General features: G+C 43.1%; 1 protein-coding gene across 3 annotated transcripts in view; it reads right to left on the minus strand.

Annotated features, from left to right (window-relative positions):
• BTBD9 (BTB domain containing 9) overlaps positions 1-16,497 on the minus strand; it is a 477,403-nt gene that overhangs the window by 22,579 nt on the left and 438,327 nt on the right. For all 3 annotated transcript variants that reach the window (XM_030796183.1, XM_030796182.1, XM_030796184.1), the window contains exon 10: positions 1,200-1,278. In XM_030796183.1, the coding sequence (XP_030652043.1) occupies positions 1,200-1,278 (79 nt within the window). The remainder of the gene's footprint in view (positions 1-1,199; positions 1,279-16,497) is intronic.

The following is a 16,497-nucleotide window of genomic DNA, read 5'->3' on the forward strand; positions in this document are numbered from 1 at the left end:
ATGTGTTCTGGGGAAATTTTAATTCCATAAAGACAATGCATGAATCCCAAGCACAGGGCCCATTTGCTGGATGGAAACAAGGAGCCCTGTGTTCAAAAAGCAGTAAAAAACCTTTCTGCTTTCATCTAGGGTCTCTCTCTCAAGCTGTCATGCTGGTTATTATTTGCTACTTAATGTTGTGCTCCCTCGGGCACAGGGACACCCCACCCCCACCGGCCTGCCAGCCAGCGTAGCCCCTCACAGGCACCCAGGGCACTGTCCTGTGACTTGAGCTCAAGACTCACACAAGACTCTGGCCCCGTCCATCCCTGTGCCAGGGCCCCTTTTGGGGGTAGAGAGGGCGGTGATCATGGGTGAGATGAGGAGGGGCAGGCCAAGCAGAACCCAGGCATCCTGGCTCAGGGAGTGGGTGGCTGACAGCTCATGGCAGGAAGGTGGGAAGGGGCAGGAGGCGGGATTGTGTGTGGGCTGAGGCTCCAAGGTCCTGGTGTGTGTTCCACTGTGCCGTGGAGCTTCATTTATAAAACACAATTCAAAGGTAAAAAGACCCTAAGCATTTCAAGATGGTGCCACAGAGCATTAAACCCCAAGCACTGGGCCCCATGCGACTGTCCTGGTGGCACACCACAGAGCCAATCCTGCATAAATCTGAGAAAGATCACGGAAAGGTAAAATTGCAGAAATGTTGCCACTTTTATGTTTCTCATCTACCTGTTGCATTTCGACCCATCATTTCCTATGCTGCCTCTCTTAAACCAGAGGTTCTTCGGAGGCACACGCTTGACACAGTGTGACTACAGAACAGCAAGGGAGTGATAAGTCAGCAGCACGGCCGCCTGCTAGACGCCATGCTCAGAGGGGCAAGGAACCTCATGCAGTTGCTGTCATTTGGGAGGGCTGAGTACTCAGAGACAGGGGATGGGGTGTTTGACCTCTCAAGGCCTCTGTGGTTGGCCGATTCCACAGAGAGCTGTAGGAATTAGCAAAGCAATAGGAGCTGGCTTTCATTTGCTAATGAAGAGATATCCAAAAATGATAATGATATCCCCACTGTGCAATTGCAGGACTTTCTCCACACCAAGCTGTCTCAAAAACAGGCCATTAGCAGGCAGAACAAACAATTCCACTTAACTCAGGATGTAGCATTTACCTGTACATCATGAAATCTCATGACACCTCTCATGAAAAGAGACCCTTACCTCATTTGCTGTGTTGTGTGTCCCAACGATACGGATGAAGGAGGCAGGCTGCCTTTCAAAAGTTACTGACTGCCAGGACCTGTGAGAGGAAACAACCATTTGCCTGATTAGATGGTGCAGTTAACTCTCTGACAGTGTGGCCGATGGAGTCATGTCCACTGAGAAGGGAGGGCTTCCTGTCCTCGGAGACCTGCACTATAGGAGGGGCAGGGAGCAGGGCTGCACCTAATGTATGGCTGAGAGAGGCAGGACATACACAGTGTCCCTATTCAGGAGCTTACAATCCATCACAAAAGGCACTCTTCTCCATCTGTGAATGTCACTTAGGGTTCTTACAAAGCCCTCCATAAACAAGCACAAAGGGCAGACCAAGCTCATTACAACAAGGGGTGGGGGGATGGGGGAGGGATGGCATTGGGAGATATACCTAATGTTAGGTGACGAGTTGATGGGTGCAGCACACCAGCATGGCACATGGATGCATATGTGACAGGCCTGCACGTTGTGCACATGTACCCTAGAACTTGGAGTATAATTAAAAAAAAAAAGTGCAGACAAATAGATGTAATCACGGTGGCAGGAGTTTATAAATACATTTCCCCATCTATAAAATGGGGCCATGACGGGGCCTACCCCACGGCTGTCGGCAGAATAACCTCAGTCACTCATCAGATGCGCAGCCGAGGGGGAGCAGTCACTCAGCACGGCAGGCTTCTGGGAGGAGGAGAGTTTTGAGGAGGGCAGGGATGTGGGAAGGCTGCAGGGTTCCAGCACTTGGGTTGGGGCAGTGGGGGTCCTGCACTACCCTCTGACCCCACCATGTGAGTGATGGCAAGTTCTCCACAGGCCTCTACCCCCTCTCTTCCTGCTTCCAAAACGCTGCCCCCAACACCATCTATTCTCAAGACTGGCCTGACTCTGGGTGGTTTCAAAAGCATCCCCGATATTTTCAAGGCAATTCCTCATTCATCAGCATGGGCCAGGCCAGCTCATTTAAGACTCAGCAGAGCAGGCCCTGAACAGACCCTGAGAGGAGGAGTTCTGCTCTTGGCTGAACGCTCAGCAGCTCATCAGAATGCACTGGACACTGGAGGAGTGCATGGTACCCACGACAGTAAACTCCAATAATATTTTCTGTAATAAATGTGAGGAGTTCACAGTTGCTGCCATCCCTCCTCCGCTCTCACAGTGGAAATGCCAGCTGCTGGGAAGCTGTTTCCTGTAATTGTCTAATTACCAAGTAATGTTAGCAAAGAAAATATATATGTATTTGCAGTTTGTTTTTCCCCCTTTGGTTTCAGGTGTTCCATCTTCCCTCTCACTATGAACCTCCCAGTGAGATTGATTCACTGCCGCCTGGACACCAGTCCCCTTAAGGTCATTAAAAAGTCATTACCATCTTGTGTGCAAAGTCTGTGCCCCTGAAACCAGTGTTCTGGAAACAGAGTAAGAAAAATCCCTGTCTCCATAAAAATGCTCTTATTCATACATGAAGGTGACGCCATCTGACCATGCTCACTTGTGCTGGTGGCCTATTTTCTCGGTGGGCAATTGCTGTCCTCCAAGACCCCCAGCTCTCTTGGGGGGTTTGCTAGATGGGATGCAGCCTGTGGGCTGGCAGAGGGGGCCTGCAGGCCCTGTGGGGTTTCCACAGGCCTAGCTGTCTCTTGTGAGCCAAGCAGTGGAACTGACCACACACTCATGTCCTTCCTCCGGCAGGTGAGGGGAAGTGAAGGGAGCAGCCCCTGGCCAAGGTTCACACTGTTTGGGACATCAGAGTCCCATCCCTGTCCCTAAAGGAAGCCAAGAGTACACTAAAGCTGGCCCACTGGCTGCTTCTCAGGCCACACCTCCAGAAAGAGAAAAAGAAATAGGATGAGTGACAGTAGCTGGTGACAGCTATGAGGTTCAAGTCAGTTTCACAAAAAGCACTGGCATGGGGAGGCGGCGGGAGTGGAAGAAACTGAGCAGAGATTTTGCTCTTCTCTAGCTCGATGCCTGTCAAATGTCCAAGTGATTCTGGACAGTTGGAAGCTCTTAGTCCTCAACAACATGCATGTGGCTCTGAGAGTGAAGGCAGGCCCAGAATCATGGCCCTGTGGTCCCACGCACTCCTCCCTCCACAATGTAGAAGAGGTTCGAGGAGCCCAGGCAGTGAGATCTCGCTGGGAGCTGTCCTGGGCAGAACTGGCCTGAACCTGGGTCTCCCTCCCCTCTCTCTCTTGCTGTTCCTCTTGCCTCCACTCCCCTCTCCCTATGTCAGGCTTAGGGCTCTGGGCTCTGGGCTCTGGCCCCACTGCCCTTGCTTCTGCTTGGGGAGGCAGGGGAGACAGGGCTGGCAGGGCAGCAGTCTGAGCGGGAGGGAACTTTGAGGAGTAAGAAGATCAGAAGGTCTCAATTTAATACCAATCTTCCATTACACTGCATTAATATCTAATCACACTGGACTTCAGCCTGAGAGTTGAATATATGATTTCATTTTCAGCAGAGCCAGATAGCAATTCTAAACCAAAGTATCAGTAGTAAGGGAAGTTGGTTAGGACGAGGAAATGAGCATCTGTCTCCCCCCATCAGATTCTATTTTCCCTGAACTTTTTCAGAATAACTTGCCATGCTGCTTGAAGGGGAAATGACAAGGTGGCACCAGAGTGGTCACCACCTTGACTGTGCCACATTTGCAATCACTGTGAAACCTCAAAGGAGCTGCCTTGGCTGAGATTTCACAGGGCCAGAAAACCACCAGCATTGCTTAGTCAATGCAAAAGCTTGACTGCCCTGTTTATTGGGCTTTATTGATAGCTGCATAAATATTCCAACTCACCAGGTACCCAGAATCTCTTCTCTAGTAGGCAAAACTTCCAGGAAAGACAACAGACTGCTAGAGGCATGGCAGCCCGCCCAGTGCAGAGCCAGGGCTGGGCGCTGAGAGCAAGGTGTTTGAGCAGGAGCAATGAATTGTCAAAAAATAAATATGGTCTTAATAAAAACAAAAAAGCTTAATAAGAACAAAAAAACCCATGCAGGATTGATGTCCCAACCCCACACTGGCTCTCACTGGATGAACCGTTACCCTCTCCGGAATGCTGACAGAAATAACACCGGTCACCTGCTCACAGAAACGCATCTAGAATGAGGTCCCAATTATGTCCAATTTAAATATGTATCTATACACATAGGTATTATTTTTAAATTTTTAATTATTTTTTATTTAATAAAAATTTTAAACTTATTTAAATTGTTTATTTTTTGTTTATTCTTTCCCATGCACACATGTGTAGAACTATACACATATGTATTAAAACACAGATGTCTATAAGAATGATTGCCAAAATGTTGGTCCAGATTTTAGCTTTGGATGGAAGAATTTCAAGAGCCATTTAGTTTACTTTGGTGCTTTTCTGTACTGTTTGAACTTGGTAGAATGTATAATACACGTAAGCATTAAACAAAGTACCTATCTTGCCTATTGTCCAAGGATTTAATAATGCAGATCACATGGCATGGAGCCAGTGAGAATGCCAGCACTGTATTATTATGCCAAGTATTCCAGTGGAGAGGATCACGGGTGACGGTCAAGACAGCAGCCTTTACTCCTGGTCTTTCAGGACTGGGGGCAGTGAGGCACAGGGGTGGAGAGCATGGGCTCTGTACCCTGGCGGCCAGTGTTTGAATCTTTATTTTGTGCTTTTAACAGCTCTAGGACCTTAAGCAAGTTGCTTAGCCTCTCTAGGCTGCAGTCTCTTCATCCGTAAAATGGGAATAATAGGAATAACTACCTAAATTTTTTTGGTAAAGATTAAATACATTAACAAATGTGAAACATCTAGGAAAGTATTGGCATTATATTAAATACTAAAAAAATTAGTTGATAGTGTTATTACCACTATAATTACATTCAGCCAGTGAGTCTGGACAAGATATACTGTGTTCCTGGGCCTCATCTGTGAGTTGTCAAGTTTGACAGTATATGATTCAATGATTACCACAGAGGTTCCTGGGACACCCAAGGTGACTCCCATCAGCACCCATGTCTTGGAGGCAGACAAGCAGCTGGGCTTTGGAAGAATTAAATAAGTATGTTTTGAATACGTTCTTGCGCATGGCACCTGCTGGGTGTTATGGAGGACACGTGCAAGATGTAGTGCCCCTTCCTTAAGAAGTGTGTAATCTCACCAGGGAGATTAGCTCTCCTTCCACAAACTCATTAGAGAACAATGCAAACAGTACAGTGGTCCCAACTTATAAACAGGTGATGTTTCAACACTTGCCTTGTAGTTGGTTGTTTGATGCTTAGAAACAATTTTTCCATAGAAATAAAGCTATAAATTTTGAGAGGGTGCCCAGACCCACCCACAAAACTCAATTTAACCCATAATGAAGCTCAAATACTATGTATATGTGAAAGAGGAAAAAAAGAGATATTGTTGCCAGAGTAGTAATTAAGCAAGCCAGAAAAACAAGGGATTTAAAACAATCTTTCTAAAGCTGCTGCTTGAGGAATGAGGATTAAATTCTGTAATGCAAATGAAATCATGGGGATGTAGCTGGAACACGGTAGGCGGTCTGTTAATAAGGAAAGTTAAAATAACGGGCCAGGTTTGTCATCCTAAAAGACTTTCCCATCCACAGACCACTGTCTGGTTTACAAAGTGTCTTCGAGTCGTGATCTATCTCATTTGGTTCCCGGCACAATCTTTTGGGTAGGCAGCCAGGCAATCTGAATCCCATTTCAGAGGCGAGGAAACTGAGGCAAAGAGAAGAGAAGTAATCTGTGTGACATCCTAGAGCTGTCAGGATAGAGTCAGCAATAGAAGCCTGATTTGATGACTGTGAGCTTAGTTTCTTTCCACCAAAGGGCAAGATGAAGACCTTTCAAATAATTTAGAGGCCAAGGCACCGACTAGTCACTGTCTGCTGGGTTTTATTTTCCTGGCTCCCAGAATATTATTGACACCTCATTTACGTGTCTGTGTCATGACTCCGGGGCCAGAAATCACAGTGGCCAGAACCATATGGATCATACACACGAGTGGAAGTCTCCGTTTCCCGTGTGAGGTAGGCGTGATAACAGTACTTACCATTTGGGGTTGTGAGGACTCAGGGAGAAAACACAAAGAGCATGGCACGTGGTGAAAGCAAATTAACTGCTGGCTATTACTCTCACATCTTTACATTGACGCATATGGCAAACTGGAAAGAAAATAGGCTCAGCAGGTGCTCTATGAAAAGATCAGTATGGAAAAAGGTCTAAAACAGAAGGCTTGCTCAAAAGCAAGTTAGAGGACAATACGTACAATGTGGGATTCCACACACTAAACTGTATGCATGACTCAGGAAAACATACAGGTCTGTAAAATAGTGTGAAATATTCTGGAAGGATAGATGCTAAATTCTTGGCAGTGATTGTTCGCTGAGGAGAGGGTGAGGACTGGGACCGCTGATGGGGAACAAAGGAGATTTCAACATTAACTAGAATGTTTCATTTCTTTGATTAAAATAAAAAAGACTTGAAGTATATGCAAAAAATATTACATATGGTCAATTCTGGGGATAAGTATGTGATACTTATAAATAATAAATACTTATATTATTTTTATTCTCTTATGTATTTTAAACAGTTCTTGAAATAAATAAAAAGAAAGAGACAGAAGAGGAGAAAGGGATTAAAACAGTGTCTGTGTTCAGGTGGGCAGGAATTTGCTGGAGATGGAATTAGCTAAACTACAAATATAAAAATTAGTGGGGGAAGTGGAGTTGGTCCTGCAGTAGCAGTGTGGATCTGGCAGGTGGTGCTGCTGGCTCCAGCCAGCTGTGTCACCATCGGAAAGAAGCAGAGGACAGGAGAGCCACCGGGTGGGAGGAATGTACGGTCGCCATCAGCAAGGGAGGGTTTGCGTGAGTGGCTCTGCCATGATAAGGACACTGCACAGGCCCATAAGTGACGAGAGAAAGGGTGACCATAGTGCTCAGCAGAGCAGCTCTCTGTCCTGAGCCTTGTTCTGCCTTCTCTGGGGATTCAGGATCCTGTGGCAAGGGTGAGGGTGCCTAGTCTTGAATCTGGAAAATTATGTGACTCAACTGCACATGCTATAAAGGGAAAGCACATATCAGAACTTTTCTGCAGCAGACCTGTTGAACACTGGGGAGACAGAGACAGGAAAGTGTTTGGCTAGGGCCAGACTGGCAAGTAAACACAGCAAACTCAACACATGGCACAGAATGCATTCTCTCCACTAAAATGGCACTAAAGAAATATATGTTTCCCATCAAATATATGTGTTATATATTTATTAATTAATACATGCAGACACATGCATGACCACAAAACAAAGAGGAAGAATGAGGAGGTGTGACCATCTCTCTGCATCGGCACCTCAGAGAGGAAGGCACACAGAAAGGAAGTGGAATTACACCACAGAACCCCAGAACGGCTCTGATCCTCAAGTCACTAGCTGCCTTTGAAGGTGGAGGTGTGCAGGTGGCTGAACCAAGAAGACTGGTTGAAAGAAGGAAAAAGGAGCAGGTGCACTCCTCAAATCCCTTCCCCTCCTTCCTGCATAGTGGGGACAATCATCCCTTCACCTTGACAGGAGACACAGACACACATTTCCCTCTGGAGACCATGAACAGAGAAGATCTGAACTCTGGGGACCTAGGCACAGCAGAGGGTAGAATCCTGTAGCAGCTGAGAGCAAAGGAGTTACATGGAAGTCATATCCCGGATGGTGAGACCCCCCAGTTCCCTTCCCTCCTTTGGCTTTCAGGCCACTGTGATACAGTCTTAAACCCCAGGCAGGAGACTGGAGAGTCCCTTTTGGGAGCCGCTGACCGGCCCAAGAGGAAAGAGCTACAGATACTGAACGACATTCCTTCTCTCTGTCCCTCTCTCCTTTCTTCCATAAATATTGATCAAGTCCTTACTATGGAATAAGCCCATTTTTAGACCCTGAGGATACAGCATACAACAAAGCTGCTGCCCTCCAAGAGCTTATGTTCTAATGGGAAGGAGACAGAAAAAAACCAAATTTATCAGCGTTAAAAAGGGGCTACGGAGAAACACAAAACAGTGTTAAGTAGACTTGGAGGAACACATTGCTTTAGTTAACATATTTAGGGAAGGTCTCTTTGGTAAGGTGACAAATGAGCTAACACCTATACAACTGGGGGACACGGCCATGCAGATCTGAAAGAGCATCCCAGTGAGAAGGCACAGAAAGCACCAGCATGCTGGGCAGGGGTATCCCAGTGAAACATCTAATCCTTGCCTGATAACCCTCAGTGAAGCCCACAAACCCATCCATATACGAGAAGCTTCCAGCCAGCTTTCACAATGCCTAACATTTAAAGCGGAATGGGGGCAAGAAAAGCCTGGGCTGCTGCCCCTAAAATGTAGGCAGGGGTGACCATGGGCTACCATCCTCGAGGCTTGGGGTGGAGGCACAAACAAAGCTCTATTTTAGGGCCCGCCTCTACAGACTGCACACTGTCCTGGAGCCCAGCGAAGCTGGACGTGAGATCAGGAGAAGCATGGCCTGCTGTCCTCAGGGCTTAGATGTGCACAGGCTATGCACCCAGGGCTGAGGGACAACCAAGGTGCTGGCTACCACAGCAGGGGCTGAGGTATGAGCACCACGGGCATTTCCCACCTGCAGGCCTAGGCTACTGTCACTGAAGGTGGCACTGCCCTCTCCAGGGGAACAAATGAAAATGAAAACAAAATGGACCAAAACCTGTGGGACACTGCAAAAGCAGTACTCAGAGGGAAGTTTACAGATTTAAGTCCCTACACCCAAAAGTAGAAAGGTTTCAAATAAACAATATGATAATGTACCTCTAGAAACTAGAAAAGGAAGAACAAATCAAACTCCTAAATTAGCAGGAGGAAAGAAACAATAAAGATCAGAGCAGAATTAAATGAAATAGAGACTACATAAAAATACAAAGGATCAATGAAATGGAAAATTGGTTCTTAGAAAAGATAAAACAAAATTGATAAACTGCTAGGTAGACTAACCAAGAAGAGAGAAGACCCAAATTAACAAAATTAGAAGTGAAAAAGGAAACATTACAACTGATGCCACCGAAATACAAAAGATCATCAAAGACTATTCTGAACAACTATATGCTAACAAACTAGAAAACCTAGAAGAAATGGATAAACTCCCGGAAACATGCAATCTATCAAGATTGAATCAGGAAGAAATAGAAAACCTGAACAGATCAATAATGAGTAGCGAAATGGAATCCATAATAAAATGTCTCCCAACAAAGAAAAGCTCAGGACCTGATGGATTCACTGACAAATTCTACCAAACATATAAAAAGGAACTAATACCAATCCTCTTCAAACTATTCTACAAAATTGGGTGGCACATGCCTGTAATATCAGCTACTTGGGAGGCTGAGGCAGGAGAATTGCTTGAGTCTGGGAGTTTGAGATTGAAGTGAGCTATGATTGTGCCATGACATGCCAGCCTGGACAACAGAGCAAGACCCTGTCTCTAAAAAAAAAAAGTAAAAGTGAAAAAAAAATCCCAAAACCAAAGAGGAGGGAATACTCCTTAACTCATTCTGCAAGACCAGCATTACCCTGACACCAAAACCTGACAAGAACAAAACAACAAAAGAAAACTATAGGCCAATATCCTCGATGAACACAGACACAAAACTTCTCAACAAAATACTAGCAAACCAAATTTAACAGAACATCCAAAAGATAATACACCATGATCAAGTGGGATCTAACCCAGGGATGCAAGGATAGTTTAACAGACACAAATCAATCAACGTGATACATTAAATCAACAAAATCGAGTACAAAAACCATATGATCATTTCAATAGACACAGAAAAAGCATTTAATAAAATTCAACATCCCTTCATAATAAGAAGTCTCAACAAACTAGCCATATAAGGAATATACCTCAAAATAATAAAAGCCATCTATGACAAACTCATAGCTAACATCGTACTGAATGGGGAAAAGTTGAAATTCTTTTCTGTAAGAACTGGAACAAGACATGGATGCCCACTCTCACCACTCCTATTCAACATAGTACTAGAAGTCATAGGCAGGGCAATCAAGCAAGAGAAAGAAATAAAAGGCATCCAAATTGGAAAAGAGGATGTCAAATTGTCCCTCTTTGCAGATGACATCTTATATTCACAAAGACCAAAGGATTCCACCCAAAAACTCTTAAGGGTTGATAAGCAAATTCAGTAAAGTTGCAGGATACAAAACCATCATACAAAATTCAGTAGCATTTCTATACACCAATAATGAACTAGCCAAGAAAGAAGTCAAGAAGGCAATCTCATTTACAATAGCTGCCATGGAAAAAAATTCCTAGGAATAAATTTAACCAAGGAGGTGGAAAATCTCTAAGGGAAAACCACAAAATACTGATGAAAGAAACTGAAGAGAATACAGACAAATGGAAACTCATCTTATGCTCATGGATTAGAATAATTAATTTCATTAAAATGACTGTACTGCCAAAACAATATACAGATTCAATACAATCCCCATCAAAATACCAAAAATCCAAAAATGTCATGTCTTTTTTTTGTTTTTGTTTTTGTTTTTGTTTTTTGAGATGGAATCTCGCTCTGTTGCCAGGCTGGAGTGCAGTGGCACGATCTCGGCTCACTGCAACCTCCACCCCACAAATTCAAGCAATTCTCCTGCCTTAGCCTCCCGAGTAGCTGGGACTATGAATGTGCGGCACCACACCCAGCTAATTTTCTTGTATTTTTAGTAGAAATGGGGTTTCACCATGTTGGCCAGGATGGTCTCCATCTCTTGACCTAATGAACTGCCTCGGCGTCCCAAAGTGCTGGGATTACACACGTGAGCCACTGCACCCAGCCCAAAAATGCCATTTTTTACAGAAATAGAAAAAAAAATCCTAAAATTCATGTAGAACCAAAAGAGGGCCAGTATAGCTAAAGCAATCCTAAAAAAGAACAAAGCTAGAGGCTTTGAAGTCACTACCTGACTTCAAAATACAGTACAAGGCTATAGTAATCAAAACAGATGGTATGAGTATAAAAACAGCCCAACAGAGTATACTAGAACACCCAGAAATAAATCCACATATTTACAGCCAACTGATACTCAACAAAGGAACCAAGAACTTACACCAGGGAAAGGATACCCTCTTTGATAAATGGTGCTGGGAAAATTAGATATCCATACGCAAACTGGACCCCTATCTCTCATCATATACAAAAATCAACTCAAGATTGATTAAGGACTTAAATGTAAGACCTGAAACTATAAAAATAATAGAAGAAAACATAGGGAAACCAGTTCAGGATATTGGAATAGCCAAATGGGACTATATTAAATTTAAAAATTTATGCACAGCAAAGTAAATAATCAATAGAGTGATAAGGTAATTTGTTGAATGGGAGAAAATATCCGCAAACTATTCACCTAACAAGGGACTAATATCCAGAATGTACAAAAAAAATTTTATTAAAAAATAGGCAAAGGATATGAATAGACATTTATCAAAAGAAGACATACAAATAGCCAAAGGGTATATGCAAAAATGCTCCACATCACTAAGCATTGGGAAAATGTAAATCAAAACCACAATGAGATATCATCTCACCCCAGTTAGAATGCTGTTATTAAAGACAAAAAATAATAGATGGTGGTAAGAATGAAGAGAAAAAGGAACTCTTATACACTGTTGGTGGGAGTGTAAATTAGTACAGAAACCATGGAAAACAGTATTGAGATTTCTCAATAAACTACTACTATTTTTCAAGGTGAGAAATACATTTTTAAAAATCTCAAAGTACAACTAGAGGAAATGGATAAATTTCTGGAAATATGCAATCTACCAAATGATCCAGCAATTTCACTTCTGGCTATCTATCCAAAAAAAAAGAAATCAGTATTTCAAAGGGATACCTGCACTCACATGTTAATGTGGCACTATTCACAATAGCAGAGAGATGGAATCAACCTAAGTGTCCATCAATGGACAGAAGGGTAAAGAAAATGTGGTATATTTACATAATGCAATATTGTTTGGCCATAAAAAAGAATGAAATCATGTCATTTGCAGCAACACGGATGAAACTGAAGGTCATTATGTTAAGTGATATCATTCAGGCCCAGAAAGACAAATCCCACATGTTTTCTCTCGCATGTAGGAGCTAAAAACTTGATCATATGAAGATAGAGAACAGAATGATAGATGCCAAAGGGTACATATGAAGATAGAGAACAGAATGATAGATGCCAAAGGGTGGGAAGGGTGTGAGGGTAGGAAGGGGAAATGAAGAAAGGGGGGTGAATGGGTAGGAATTTACAGTTAGTTAGAAGAAATAAGTTCTAATGTTCCATAGCAGACTAGAATGACTATAGTTAGCAACAATGTATTGTATATTTCAAAGTAGCTAAAAGGACTTGAAATGCTACCAACACATAGAAATGATAAATACACAAGATGATTAGTATTCCAAATAACCTAACTTGGTCATTACACATTCTATGCATGTAAAAAACATTCACATGTAGCCCATAAATATGTAAAACACTATGTATCAATAAAATAAAAAATTAAAAAAAGATAACAACAGGCCGGGCACGGTGGCTCACACTTGTAATGCCAGCACTTTGGGAGGCTGAGGCGGGCAGATCACGAGGTCAGGAGATCGAGACCACGGTGAAATCCCATCTCTACTAAAAATAAAAAAAAAAATTAGCTGGGCGTAGTGGTGGGCGCCTGTAGTCCCAGCTACTTACTCGGAGAGGCTGAGGCAGGAGAATGGCATGAACCCGGGAGGCGGAGCTTGCAGTGAGCCGAGATCGCGCCACTGCACTCCAGCCTGGGTGACAGAATGAGACTCCGTCTCAAAAAAAAAAAAAAAAAAAAAAAAAAGAAACGAACAAAGCCTCCAAGAAATTTGGGACTATGTGAAAAGACCAAACCTACATCTGATTGGTGTACCTGAAAGTGACGGGGAGAATCGAACCAAGTTGGAAAACACTTTGCAAGATATTATCCAGGAGAACTTCCCCAATCTAGCAAAGCAGGCCAACATTCAGATTCAGGAAATACAGAGAACGCCACAAAGATACTCCTCGAGAAGAGCAACTCCAAGACACGTAATTGTCAGATTCACCAAAGTTGAAATGAAGGAAAAAATGTTAAGGGCGGCCAGAGAGAAAGGTCGGGTTACCCACAAAGGGAAGCCCATCAGACTAACAGCTGATCTCTCGGCAGAAACTCTACAAGCCAGAAGAGAGTGGGGGCCGATATTCAACATTCTTAAAGAAAAGAATTTTCAACCCAGAATTTCATATCCCGCCAAACTAAGCTTCATAAGTGAAGGAGAAATAAAATACTTTACAGACAAGCAAATGCTGAGTGATTTTGTCACCACCAGGCCTGCCCTAAAAGAGCTCCTGAAGGAAGCACTAAACATGGAAAGGAATAACCGGTACCAGCCACTGCAAAAACATGCCAAATTGTAAAGACCATCGAGGCTAGGAAGAAACTGCATCAACTAACGAGCAAAATAACCAACTAACATCATAATGACAGGATCAAATTCACATATAACAATATTAACTTTAAATGTAAATGGGCTAAATGCTCCAATTAAAAGACACAGACTGGCAAACTGGATAAGGAGTCAAGACCCATCAGTGTGCTGTATTCGAGAAACCCATCTCACGTGCAGAGACACACATAGACTCAAAATAAAGGGATAGAGGAAGATCTATCAAGCAAAAAAAGGCAAGGGTTGCAATCCTAGTCTCTGATAAAACAGACTTTAAACCAACAAAGATCAAAAGAGACAAAGAAGGCCATTACATAATGGTAAAGGGATCCATTCAACAAGAAGAGCTAACTATCCTAAATATATGTGCACCCAACACAGGAGCACCCAGATTCATAAAGCAAGTCCTGAGTGACCTACAAAGGGACTTAAACTCCCACACAATAATACTGGGAGATTTTAACACCCCACTGTCAACATTAGACAGATCAACGAGACAGAAAGTTAACAAGGATTTCCAGGAATTGAACTCAGCTCTGCACACAGAACTCTCCACCCCAAATCAACAGAATATAAATTTTTTTCAGCACCACACCATACCTATTCCAAAACTGACCACATAGTTGGAAGTAAAGCTCTCCTCAGCAAATGTAAAAGAACAGAAATTATAACAAACTGTCTCTCAGACCATAGTGCAATCAAACTAGAACTCAGGATTAAGAAACTCACTCAAAACCGCTCAACTACATGGAAAGTGAACAATCTGCTCCTGAATGACTATTGGGTACATAATGAAATGAAGGCAGAAATAAAGATGTTCTTTGAAACCAATGAGAACAAAGACACAACATACCAGAATCTCTGGGACACATTCAAAGCAGTGTGTAGAGGGAAATTTATAGCACTAAATGCCCACAAGAGAAAGCAGGAAAGATCCAAAATTGACACCCTAACATCACAATTAAAAGAACTAGAAAAGCAAGAGCAAACACATTCAAAAGCTAGCAGAAGGCTAGAAATAACTAAAATCAGAGCAGAACTGAAGGAAATAGAGTCATGAAAAACCCTTCAAAAAATTAATGAATCCAGGAGCTGGTTTTTTGAAAAGATCAACAAAATTGATAGACCGCTAGCAAGACTAATAAAGAAGGAAAGAGAGAAGAATCAAATAGATGCAATAAAAAATGAAAAAGGGGGCCGGGCGCGGTGGCTCACGCTTGTAATCCCAGCACTTTGGGAGGCCGAGGCGGGCGGATCACGAGGTCAGGAGATCGAGACCACAGTGAAACCCCGTCTCTACTAAAAATACAAAAAAAAAAATTAGCCGGGCGTGGTGGCGGGCGCCTGTAGTCCCAGCTACTCGGAGAGGCTGAGGCAGGAGAATGGCGTGAGCCCAGGAGGCGGAGCTTGCAGTGAGCCGAGATCGCGCCACTGCACTCCAGCCTGGGTGACAGAGCGAGACTCCGTCTCAAAAAAAAAAAAAAAAAAAAAAATGAAAAAGGGGATATCACCACCGATCCCACAGAAATACAATCTACCATCAGAGAATACTACAAGCACCTCTATGAGAATCAACTAGAAAATCTAGAAAAAATGGATAAATTCCTCGACACATACACCCTCCCAAGACTAAACCAGGAAGAAGTTGAATCTCTGAATAGACCAATAACAGGCTCTGAAATTGTGGCAATAATCAATAGCTTACCAAACAAAAAGAGTCCCGGACCTGATGGATTCACAGCTGAATTCTACCAGAGGTACAAGGAGGAACTGGTACCATTCCTTCTGAAACTATTCCAATCGATTGAAAAAGAGGGAATCCTCCCTAACACATTTTATGAGGCCAGCATCGTCCTGATACCAAAGCCTGGCAGAGACATAACCAAAAAAGAGAATTTCAGACCAATATCCTTGATGAACATTGATGCAAAAATCCTCAATAAAATACTGGCAAACCAAATCCAGCAGCACATCAAAAAGCTTATACACCATGATCAAGTGGGCTTCATCCCTGGGATGCAAGGCTGGTTCAACATACGCAAATCAATAAATGTGATCCAGCATATAAACAGAACCAAAGACAAAAACCACATGATTATCTCAATAGATGCAGAAAAGGCCTTTGACAAAATTCAACAACTCTTCATGCTAAAAACTCTCAATAAATTAGGTATTGATGGGACGTATCTCAAAATAATAAGAGCTATCCATGACAAACCCACAGCCAATATTATACTGAATGGGCAAAAACTGGAAGCATTCCCTTTGAAAACAGGCACAAGACAGGGATGCCCTCTCTCACCACTCCTATTCAACATAGTGCTGGAAGTTCTGGCCAGGGCAATCAGGCAGGAGAAGGAAATAAAGGGTATTCAATTAGGAAAAGAGCAAGTCAAATTGTCCCTGTTTGCAGATGACATGATTGTGTATCTAGAAAACCCCATCATCTCAGCCCAAAATCTCCTTAAGCTGATTAGCAACTTCAGCAAAGTCTCAGGATCCAAAATCAATGTACAAATATCACAAGCATTCTTGTACACCAATCACAGACAAACAGAGAGCCAAATCATGAGTGAACTCCCATTCACAACTGCTTCAAAGAGAATCAAATACCTAGGAATCCAACTTACAAGGGATGTGAAGGACCTCTTCAAGGAGAACTACAAACCACTGCTCAATGAAATAAAAGAGGATACAAACAAATGGAAGAACATTCCATGCTCATGGGTTGGAAGAATCAATATCGTGAAAATGGCCATACTGCCCAAGGTAA

Source organism: Nomascus leucogenys, chromosome 17, assembly GCF_006542625.1.
Source record: "Nomascus leucogenys isolate Asia chromosome 17, Asia_NLE_v1, whole genome shotgun sequence".
Classification (NCBI taxonomy): Eukaryota; Metazoa; Chordata; class Mammalia; order Primates; family Hylobatidae; genus Nomascus; species Nomascus leucogenys.